A 12277-nucleotide genomic window follows, 5' to 3' on the forward strand; every position below is an offset into this window, starting at 1 on the left:
CCAAGGTCACCTCTCAAGTTGACTGAGCCCCTTTGTAACCACTGCCTGCCAAAAAGCCCCCCCTGATCATTACCAGTCAGCTTCCTGACTCCAAATTAGGCAAAAATGCCCACTCCAGGACTCACCCTATAGCACCCTAACCAATTACCTAATGCCATCCTTCCAGTAGGATTCTTCTTTGTCCTGAGGCTATAAAAGTTGGGTAATTAAACCATGAAGAGAGACAGCTCTCCCTTGAGCCAGCCTGTTGTTCTCACAGCCGGCTCTCCCCGGTCTGTCAGAAAGTCAGCATTTGCAATGCCCCTCACTATCTCTGCTCTTTGTTCTCAATAAATTCACTCCTTTCTGAAACACTCTGGGTCTGGAAATTCTTTTCCAACTCATCAACCCTATTCAGACTGCCGCAACGTTCTGGACTTCCCTGGTGGCACACTGGAAAGGAACCCACCTGCGAGGGCGGGTGACAGGGTTCAGTCCCTGGTGCAGGAAGATGCCACACGCCATGGAGCAGCTGAGCCCATGTGCCACAACCACTGAGCCTGTGCTCTAGTATCTGTGCCCTACAAGAGAAGCCACCGCAATCAGAAGCCTACAACTGAAACAAAGGGTGGCCCCACTCGCCCCAACTAGAGAAAGCCTGTGAAAAGCAATGAAGACCCAGCACAGCCAAAAACACACAAAATTTTTAAAAGTAATAATAATATTTTTATTTTGGCCAAGTTAGTTTTGAGATGCCTATTAGTCCATCAAACAGAGATATAAAGGAAGTGGGTGGATATATTCAAGTCTGGAGTTCAGGGAAGGGAAGATAAAATTCTGGGAGTTGTCAGAATACAAAAAAGCATTTAAAGAGATAAGCCTGGATGAGATCACTAAGAAACTGACTATATATAAGAAAAGAGAAAAAAAATCCAAAGGCTGACATGAGGAAACAGGGAAGGAGACTGAGAAGGAATGGCCAGTGAAATTGAAGGAAAACTAAGAGGCAGTATCCTAGAAGCCATGGGGAAAAAGTACATAAAGGAAAGAAATATAAACTGGACTAAATGCTACTGATAAGTTAAATAAGATGAGGATTGGGAATTCATTGGAATTATTTTTAAAAAATCATGGTTCCTTCAGGAACCCAATTTCATGTAAACATTTCTTGTTCTAAATGAGTAACTCACATACTGATAGGTTCAACCTGTACTAGTTAAAAATCACTGTGTATTTTTAAATCAAAGTATTACTCCAGAATTAGAAACAGTAGTATGTTAATCTATTTTAAACACGACACTTATTTTTGGTCACTACTTGGTATTCTAAGCATTCTGGTAAATAATCACCTCTGATGTTTACTACTTTTACTCTGGCCTCATCAAAACCCAAACATTTCCACACATAAGCATCGAGTTATGCTATAAATTTTTACAAGATGTGATCTTTATTTCTCTCATAGGTTAAAATATAACACTGGATAAACTAGAATCACCAGATAATAAAAAATGAGTACTGAAGAACACAAACAGAAGACTATTGATACAAAAGCAAAAAGTCACAGAGAAACATAAATACAATTTGGTACAAGCGCAAAAGAGTTACACACATATAGGATGCACACTGTGGTCCAAATCTTTTTACCCTGAGCCAAACAATGTAAAAGGCTTTGCTTAGGGCAGTTATGTTCTTACCTATTTTAAAGATACATTTTCAGTACTAGGCTCCTGCTGCTGTGATATTTTGATGTAAGAATATTTCAAGTCCTCTTCAAAGCCAAAGGGTAGTATTTTCCAAGTAACCTGGTTCATTTCAAGGTAACTGATCTTAGAACAAGAGTTGGTAATGAAAGTTTCTGGTCAGAACGAGATAACATTCTCCCAGAATGTCCATTCAAACCTAAATTCTAAAAATAAAGTGGGCATACATTCTTCACAAAACCACAGGCACTAATGGTGCATGCAACACAATGCAATCCTAATTATTCTATCTGGGCAGAAGACATTTGCAATTCACAGCAATTCCTGATAAAATTAATAAATTTAAAAAACACCAATAAATCATTACTTGTGTATTCATATATATGGACTGGCTCTTACCTTTTAAGCCAGTATTTTTTTTTTCTAGTTCCTTTTTGGATGTTTTATTAAGCAGATTATATTCCTTGACATGACCGTATCAGTCTTCTCTCAAACAGATTAGATAGCAAGTTGTTCTTAAATTTGCCACTATGAGATAAGTGACAGCTAAAATCAGAAAATCCTTGGTACAGCTTAAAATTGATTGTTTTTCATTTCAGAGAAATTCAACCTGATTTAAGTCAGTTACAGCACCCAAATCCCCAAGGACAAAGTAACAAAGTTCAAAATTACTGCTAGCTTTATTTTTATTTACATAGGAACAACGAGGCAATTTTTTTCACTCTTCTCTCAGTTAACTACATTAATTTCTTGCTTATCACCAACTGGAATATACTGTACCACTATCCTCTTGTGTTGCTGATTAATTACCTTCATGCAACAAAAGAAGATGGGGGTAAAAAAAAAGGCAGGCCTTTTGATGTCAGGAGATGGCAGAAGCAAACTCCTCCAAGTAACAGTAACAAAATGAATCAATTACATTTACCTTTTCTCAACAAATTCCAGCATAAATGACCAACCCTACAACCAAGACACATTAAATAAAATTTTTATTTCAGTATGTTTGTACATCCCAAGGTAAGTGTACAAACTCTCTTCTTTTACAATAAACTCCTAATTAACACAACATTTTGAAAATTAATTTCCAGTGTTTCAGTGAGATTGTTTGGATCTTGGAAGACATGGGAGGGGAAGAAGGGAAAGAATTATTAAAACTACTCTTTCTGCAGAAGAAACATAGCTATGTCATTCCTACGAAAATGTTTGTTAACTTCTTCTGGCATAAAAACAGTGATGTCATTCTACACAGCAGTCAAAAGAGTTATAATGAACACCAAGTTTTTAAATCACTGACAGCTTAAGGAAATTAAGACTATGACTCAGAAATCTCTTCTCCCTAGAGTATCACATCTGTGGAAGAGGAGACTATGCCCAGCTGGGGTTACATACATACTCAACATCAACAAAACTGAAGTCATTTTCCCCTGCACAACAGGAAGAGTTGTTTTTACCCCGTTAGAACTTTGAGCAATGAAAGCCATGACTTTATACGGCTCTATATAAAAACACAAGAAGGGTGGTTCATATTCTATTAGGAAAAGCAGCTTAACATCAAACCTTCTCTTCTTTTAAAATAAAACCTTAAAAATGACTAAATTTCTTATCTCTGAAAATTATTTTATCTTTGCTTCATTTTCTCTGCTCTAAAATACAGACTAACACCTTTAAAGACAGTATAAAGGAGCTTATAAATTTTAATTTGTAAAGTGACCCTCACACCAAAAGTAGACTGTATTTTTTCTCTCCAACAGTAAGCATAAAATATCCAAACTTGGTTCTAGTGAGAACAATAACATAAACTATTATTACTATAATAGCAATAATACTTAACAATGTCTATTACACCAATATTTGTGGTTTGTCTCCTAATGTATTAGGAATAAAATATAATGCAACTATGTCTTCAGCTTTAAAATTACCTTAAATTGATTGGAGTATCAACTCTACATGAACATGAAGTAAAATGGCTGCAAAACTTAAGACAGCCTGATTATATCCCTCTTGACTAATATTTAATATACCTAAACCGAGAGCAACTGCAAATGTTTCATCTTGACCCTTCTAAATGTTACAATCCAAATTACAAGTCAACATTCAAGCTAACAATTAAAATCAAAACAAAACCAACATAACATTCTAAACATAGGGCAGTTCAACCAAACTGTCACAGTTCAGATTTTTACATCATAATTAGCTGAAAATCTGTTCAATTATTTAGATTTTTTTTTTTTAATTTTGTTACCCATCAGAAATATACCTACTGTTTTCATTTTCTACCTGTGCCACATTTATCTTAAGTTTTATACTTCTGGATTTTTCAACCACCAGGGATCACCATCAAATTACTTCAACAAGTAGAAATAGCAACACTGCTCCCAAACAGCAATTTCTGCATTGCTAGACACTTATCTAGTTGGTAGATTTATACCATTGTTCATTCTTAGTTCCTTAAATGTAAAAAATATCCACAGAATGGTGGCATACCTCTAAATTAGTTTAAATACGGTACAAAGTTATTTTTAGTTAGGTTCAAGTTTTAGAAAGGCACTAATCATTCTTCTCAAAGGCTAATCTACTCAAGTTCCTCTCATTAAAGAAACATAAAGCTTAATTTATCTCTTTTGGAAAGAAGAAATGTTATTAATGTAATGCTCAAGCACAAGGATATTAGAATAATGGACCTAATATCAAATCAGGGTCTGGATCATACCTATTGTTAATAAAAATAAATTTGACCTTTATTCTAATGATAGTCCTTTCAAACATTAGCATGACTAAATGTCATTTATGTGCACTTTCAAATGTAATACTAACTTTGAAAAATATTCTTATTTCTACTATGCAAAGGAAAATGGAAGAAAACTACCATAAATAATTACAAGCTGATTTTTATTCACACACAAAAAAAAACTACAAGAAACATTCATGTAATATTTATTTGAGATCTGTGTCTATTCCTTCCTTGCATGCTAGAAAGATGAAAAGACAAACACGTCCAACTATTCAGACACATCATTCCACAGTTGTAACTTTCATCATAGTTCTCAAAGCGGTATGGTGAGGTCAGCTCACAAACAGCTTAAGTAGCAAAACTAGAAATTGGTGGTAGTAGTATCAGGCTACATAACAGCCCCTCCAAAGAATATGAAGTAAGAGAACTAAAATGTGCTGGCAACATGCCAAGAGACTAGATGGACTATAGCTTTCAGCAACGAACACGCAGAGTTTACAGTATACAGCAATTCATCATCTCTTACCCTGTAGCTTGATTTTCCTTGTTTTAAACCAAAAATAGCCATATATAAAAATATATATAATATATAAAATAGCCATATATAAAAATAGCCATATATAACAGCCATATTTAACACTACCCATTTTCTCCATACTCATGACTGGGAAAGGCATCTGGGCTTGAAATGACTTTGTAAACTAAATGCAAACCCTAAAATGAAAAATATGACTTCCATCCTATTGTAAGCATAAGCAAGGTAAAATATACAATTATACCAGTATTACTCTGCACAGAATAGCCTTTATTTTCCAAGGACTATACTGCCCTCAGTGTAATCCTAAAGGCTTGGGGTTTTTCTATATTGTCAATGCTGACTATCTTTGCAACTGGTTGGCATTTAGAATTAGTCAACCTTCTCAACAGATTTAATAAAGAATTAATTCTGTCAGATTAGAGGACGTAATTTTGGTCAGAAACAATTCCTTTGACCTTACTCAAAATATGTTACTTTTAAAATTTCATCTTTATTGAATCATATATTTAAAAAGCATAATAAACTTCAATTCTTAAGTCTCTGACACTTACTAAACATTTTCTTTCTAAAGGACCAAAAGAAAATGCAGTTATTTTAGGCAAGAGAATCATATTCAATTCAAACCAACACAAGTTTACACACATTTTGTACTGATGATTGAGGAAACAAAGATAAATATGTATATGGTCTTTAACAATCTAGTTGGGGAGACCAGACCATTTCAAACTCAATCAAGTTCTGCCCACTACCCTCATCCCACCACCCACGTGCTCTACTAGCTGTAGGAACAAAAGCTCTGGTATCATTCAGGAACGTGTTAGTAAATCTGCCAGGGGAGATGGAAAACTCTTCAGAGAAGATAAGCTCTGTCTTAAAGGATGTGAATTTCAGGAGGAAAAGTGGGATACCAAAGGCCAGGAAGGATAGAAGGAGCAAAACCAAGAAAACAGAAAGACATGGCATGTGCGAGGAAGCCCATGTGACAACGGTAGGGATAACAATTTTGGGTACATGAGCTACTCCCCTTCTACCTTCAGCCCATGACAGACCTCACTGATCAATTAGAGCATGTTTAAGCCCACGTGAGACTCAAACTCAACAGATAACTCAAAACCAACGGAAAGAAGTAAATCCATGAGATGAAATTTATGTGCTATCCTCAGCCTGGCAATAGAAAGTGGTGGGATTTGAGGCTAGAAGGGTAAATTAAGGACAGATTATGAATGACCATGAAGGCTAGGCTAACAAATTTAGATTTTTATACCATGGGCAACCAAGGATGAACAAAAGATTTTATGAAAAATAATGACATAATCATATCTGGCAGATGGGTGAAGAAAGCATTTAAACCAACACCATAAGGGCAGAAAGAACAGTTCAGAAGCTATTGCTTCTTAGTCCAGTCAAGAGGCCTGAATTTCAGCAATGGTAAAATTGCAGGTTATAAATGTAATGTTTTAGATTTTATAATTCTTGGTTTTAAAACAACAGTTTGAGAAAAATTAGCTCTAATTAGAATTCCCTAACAATTTTCAAAAAGGAAAAGAAAAGACAAATTAAGGTAAAGACTAGAATTAAAGAAGTGAATCACAATGATACTCAAGATTACTCAAGACTATAAATTCAGAAATAGCTATTTCAGGCTTAGCATCAAGAAAGAGAACATCCTCATGACCAGACTAATACTCAGCAAATCTTTTCCTCCTGAGGGCACTAACACTCTAGCCAAACAACAAACACAACTTACCTTACATGCCCCTACAAACTCCAGATGCACAAAGTACAAAAGACAAATTTAAAACCAAAGTTTAAAACCATGTAGATATTCCACATTATCTAAACACTTAAAGCTACTTATTTCTTTTAAGAAACATAATTCACATGAAATAAATCTTCTGGAAATACTACTGTTCTACCATTAACTAATTCATATCCCAGCCTTTAAACTCCAAAATTCTTCGAGTGGAATACAACCAATAAGTAGCACTTTGGGCAATAAGCAAAAAAAGCAACTTGCCTATCATGTCTGCAGAATGTTTAGTAAATGAAATTATTCTATTAAAAAGTAAACTTCACTATAGATCGGGCTTCTCTACTGGCTCAGTGATAGAATCCGCCTGCCAGCGCAGAGACACAGGTTCAATCCCTGGTCGCAGAAGATCCCATATGCCGTGGAGCAGCTGAGCCTGTGAGCCACAACTATTGAGCTTGTACTCCAGAGCCCAGGAACCACAACTACTGAAGTAGGTGTACCCTAGAGCCCGCGCTCTGCAACAAGAGAAGCCACCAAAACAAGAAGCCAGAGCACCGAAACCACAGTAGCCCCTGCTCCCCAAAACTAGACAGCGCCAGCATGTAGCAACAAAGACCCAGCAAAGCCAAAACAAATAAAGAAAGAAAAATTTTTTTTTTAATCCACTACAGATCAAAAGACTAAAGAGTTTTTCCTTTCAGGAGAAATTCTTTAACTGCAGCAAGCAAAAGCTAATGTAATGATGTGAAACCAAAGCACAACATGTTAACAAGCATGCTATAAAAGCTACCATTACTGTTTCAAGATCTAAGGATATTCATAACAAAGATAAAATTATCCTGCAGTGAATGCCAACAATGCACTTCATGCTACACAGACATATATTCAAGGGTTCTACTTTGTTTTCATCCCAATTCTTTTGTGTCCCAGTTAACAAACTCTCAAATTGGAATTTTCTTCCTTTTAAAACAAGCTAAAATGAAAAAATGGACTCCAACAATAAGATTTTATTTATTTATCCATGCTGTTTATTCTCAGAAAGCAAATCAGATGAACAGTTTATCATAATCTACCTCTTTTTCAAACCAATATGGATCAGCTATCATGAGCAGGGTCTATTTCTCATGATGTCATTCTAAAGCCATCACTAAATGTTACACATGCCATGCTTCTTTCAAATCAATCATAAAACAAATCGTCCTAGACTGAGGTCAAATTCCTTTCCAACTAAAGGAGCTCCAAACTTAAGTAATGGTCCACTTACTAAGTAATATTCAAAGACCAAATTCCAGAAAAACCCTTCTCTTGTACCTCCTCCACTTAAAAAAAAAAAAAATCAGTCTCCTTTTAGCTCAGTGTAATGGAATGTGACCTGCAGTTAAGGGCTTTTCCATTCCTATTTACTGCTTAGAGAACATGAAGCAGATATATTCTCTCTCAGAATGGCAATATAGTTTTTAAAAGAAAAAAAAGTGAAGTGCAGGTGGTTAATCATATAATAAGAATTAGAACAAACAAGGTAAATTGATTTACTAGATTTCTCATGTTTGACAGAATGAGTATATTTAAATAGACAACTGAATCTTTATTTTTGTTTTACAACCTGATAGACATCTAAGATTCATGATTTGTGTGACCACTAATAATTAGGTTGGGAAGACGAGATTAAAACTACAACTACTTAAAAAATCTTCACACACAAAACTACTATAAACATCTTTTCACAACAAATCATATTTTCACCATTAAAGTTACACACGCTAAGTACCTAAGCATGGAGAGAAGAACATGGAATAAATATTTTTAAACTGTGCTTCAAAGTTTAAGATTAAACACATCTACCTGGAATTCAGTTTCTCATTTAAAAGAAAAAAGATATTTGACCTAGGGTTCTTTAAAGCTACCATGATACTTCAACCCAAGCTGTAAAGTGAACAAATTCTATGACTTAATTCAGATAAACTTCTTTCAGGATAACCCCCTTAGGGATATACTTTACTTACATTCTCCCTACACCTTCATACATGTTAGTCTCATCTACCAAAGTCATAATCTCTGTATCTGTAAGATGTGCATGCTTTTTCGTTCTGTTCAGCTGTTCAATCTGTACGTCTGCAAGTTTCACCTTCTGCTGAGTGTCAATAACTTTGGCTTGAAGCTCTGTGAAGGCCTAAAAAGAAAGAAGTCCTTGATTTAGTAGGTGCAACATTTTACAGTAAATGTTTACATCAAATCTAATATATTAAAATGAAGCCTGCTAAACAGACAAAGCTGTGAGATTTACCACAGCAAACATCTCAAAGGCAGTCTGCTAAAAACTTGAGCCCTGAACAATACAGTGATTAAAAGCACTGACCCTCCGTGAAGTTGAAAATCCAAGTATAATTTATAGTTGACCCTCCATATAGCAGTTCCTCTGTATCCCTGGTTCTACACTTCTTGATTCAACCAACTACATATCATATAGTACTCTAGTATTTACTATTTTAAAAATCTGTGTACAACTGGATCCCTGCAGTTTAAACCAATGCTGTTCAAGAGTCAACTATACTGAACTTACCCAGTCCTCAGAAGATGCAACCTATCTGAAGAAGCTGAACAAAGGCATGGTAAATAATAACCATATCAAGTAGCAGGTACCCAAGGAGTAATAAAAGCTCTAAATGCAACAATCAGAAACCCAGAGACCCAAAACAAGAACAATAAATGTAACAATTCACCACATCTGTACTACTCAAGACTATTTAAAGCACTTTCCCACACTTGTTTGAAATATTAACAAGTGAATATTAATATGAGAATACTAACATATAATAAATGTCTCATTTTCTCTTTTCAATAATCCTGAGTTAAGGATGGCAGATTCATCAGCACAGTTTACAAATTAACTAAATGTTCTGAAGGGAGATAAATGACTTTCACAGGGCTGAACAACTACTAGGTCAAAAATCAAGTACTTAATTAATTTCTTCTGATCTCTAGTTACTGAATCTTTCTACTCTACTATCCACAGTAATATTCAGAAAATGAATATTTTAAGAGAAAGACACACAAAAAACTCAAAGCATTGATAAAACAACTGCATCATGATCTTCATATGCACACGATAAGCCAAACTTGACCTCTGAGTACTCTTAAAAGGTTTTTGATACTTCTGAAGTGCCTAGAATGACTTTCACATGCTGTCAAATTTTGACTTAATAATAACATCTGTGGCTGCTATACATGGCAAAAAGTTACTAAACTTTTATTCTGACTTTGTGCTCACCTACTGCTGCTACTAAGTCGCTTCAGTCATGTCCGACTCTGAATAGATGGCAGCACCCCATAGATGGCAGCCCACCAGGCTCCCCATCCCTGGTATTCTCCAGGCAAGAACACTGGAGTGGGTTGCCATTTCCTTCTCCAATGTATGAAAGTGAAAAGTGAAAGTGAAGTCGCTCAGTCGAGTCCGACTCCTAGCGACCCCATGGACCACAGCCTAGCAGGCTCCTCCGTCCATGGGATTTTCCAGGCAAGAGTACTGGAGTGGGGAGACATTGCCTTCTCCGTCTCACCTACTAGCAAGGTTTCAAAAGCTTCATCTAGAGGGGAGAGGAGGTACCTAAAGTTTCCTATTAGTCTCTACCCCTCTCCCTCCCCCCAAAATTATAAACATATTAAAAGACCTTTAAACAAGTTTCTTCTGTAATTTTATTGGTTTCCAAAACTACCCAATTTAAGTCTGTAATTATTTTCTTAGTTTTCATTCACTGTCCACAGGTTTCCCAGCAACAGATTCAAATAATACTGAGGGGTAAGTCCATTCACAGCTGTATTCTATTGTTAGCTCTCACTAAACCCTAACTTAAATTTGAACTTTTAACAGAAAAAAAAAAGGGGGAAACTTTTAAAACACTTTAAGACAGTTTGCTAAGGAAGCTAGTATACTGTTAAAGCTGAGATAACACAGCACGAGCACCATAAGGAGTAAAGGTGCAAGCTCCAAACAAAAAGCAATACACACACACACGTAAATCCTTGGAGCAATAATACACTGCTTCATCTATTACGTGGGACAGCTACTTCAGCTGTCTTATTTCTCATGCAAAGGTTGATCACAAGACAGTCTTAAGTAAAATTTGCTCTTCTAACCTCAAGTAGTGGTCAAAAGGTGGAAAGTGAGGCAGAGAATGCAGGACTCTAGAACCAAGCTTGGGCTGAATCTTCTGTTAAACTGTTTCCTTTTCTAGAAAAGTACTGGTTTACAGTAGATGAAGTCTAGGCTCCTTTCCAATCCCCATTCTCCCTCCCTCCGCCAAAAAAAAAAAAAAAAAGGATATGCTTTTGAGTCGGTAGTGGTATTAGATTCCTGGCAACTCTTAGGTGGTGAAAACGTTTCCGTGTAAGAACACATTTCTAGGCAATTGTTTGAAAAGAGAAACTCAATTCCTTCTGATACCAATTTTATCTGGAAAACTTGGACTTGTTTCTTTTTTGACAAGTCTTTAAAAACGGGCGGGGCGGGGGGGGGGGGGGTTGTTGGCAAAGCCCTAAGATGAACATTGCTATGAGGATACCTAACTGAACTGTATGAAGCGACCTTACAAGGTATGGGATTAAAGAACTGACCTAAAAACAGACTGGACTTGGAGTTTTTCAAAGCAAATTTGGATACAGAATTAAAGATGCTACAGCTCGGGCAAGAGGCTCCAACTGGAAGCGCTCACTTCAGGCCTCACTATGGAACTGAAGGCTCCAAGAGCAACGAAAGGTCTCTGGAACTCGAAACAAGGGAATAAAACAGCTACAGGCCCGCCAAACTTAACCAGGCCCAGCCCAATCGGCTCTTACCCGGCAAAGAGCCGCTAGGCCTCGACTCCAGCCTAAGGAGGCCCGGTCCCGCCTTTAAACTCTGAGAAACCACCCCCTATTTCCCTGGGGCCTCTTTCCTCCCGCAGCACTCGAGACTCACTCAATATTCTTGTCCACAGTCCCCTTAGCTTCCAAAGAAAAGCGTCTGCCTGCTCAAGACCCTCTTTTACCTTCTTCAACTCCAGATCCACGGGGGCCGCCATCTTGCTTCTCTGCTGCGCCTGCGCAGTGGGAGAAGCCCGGAAAGAGCGTGGGGGAAGGGCGCGTCCTGAAGGTTTGATAGGGCCTCTTCCTTCTGCGCCTGCGCATGAGTTGGTGTGCTTGGTTTTCCTACCTTCCCCGTTGTTACAAACGCCTGAAATAACCGGGATTCCGATTCAGAGTACGTCTTCCCCAAGTGACCTGTAGGCCTGCCGTGATTCTCCACATCCTTCCAAACACAGCACAATGCGCAGATTTCGTGTGTGGTTTTAAGCACTTCGACAAATAGTTTAGTTTGTGTTGCTGAATTAAGATGTATGTAAATCAGGCTAAAACCTCTAAAGTAATTCATGCCTTCAACGAGTCCTGTGCTGTCAAGGAGGGATGAGAAAGAATCAGCCTGAGTTTCAGGCAAGGCAGCATGGAGAAGACCAGGAGGCTTAGTTGAAGCGTTTTCCCAAAGAACTTATTTCTACTGAATGATCCCAGAAGACCTTGTAGACACAGGAGTTCTCACGAGA

The 12277-nt window shown here is 37.1% G+C and overlaps 1 protein-coding gene across 2 annotated transcripts in view; it reads right to left on the reverse strand.

Moving 5' to 3' along the window:
* PFDN1 (prefoldin subunit 1) overlaps positions 1-11833 on the reverse strand; it is a 68687-nt gene extending 56854 nt beyond the window's left edge. The window contains exons 1-2 of one of the 2 annotated variants that reach the window (XM_020880666.2): positions 11726-11833; positions 8705-8871 (exon numbers count right to left, since the gene is read on the reverse strand). In XM_020880666.2, the coding sequence (XP_020736325.1) occupies positions 8705-8871; positions 11726-11758 (200 nt within the window). In that variant the 5' untranslated portion in view covers positions 11759-11833. The remainder of the gene's footprint in view (positions 1-8704; positions 8872-11725) is intronic. The other variant, XM_020880665.2, reaches the window with a different exon arrangement.
* Between the last annotated feature and the right edge of the window lie 444 nt (positions 11834-12277).

This window comes from Odocoileus virginianus, chromosome 3 (genome assembly GCF_023699985.2).
Source record: "Odocoileus virginianus isolate 20LAN1187 ecotype Illinois chromosome 3, Ovbor_1.2, whole genome shotgun sequence".
Classification (NCBI taxonomy): domain Eukaryota; kingdom Metazoa; phylum Chordata; class Mammalia; order Artiodactyla; family Cervidae; genus Odocoileus; species Odocoileus virginianus.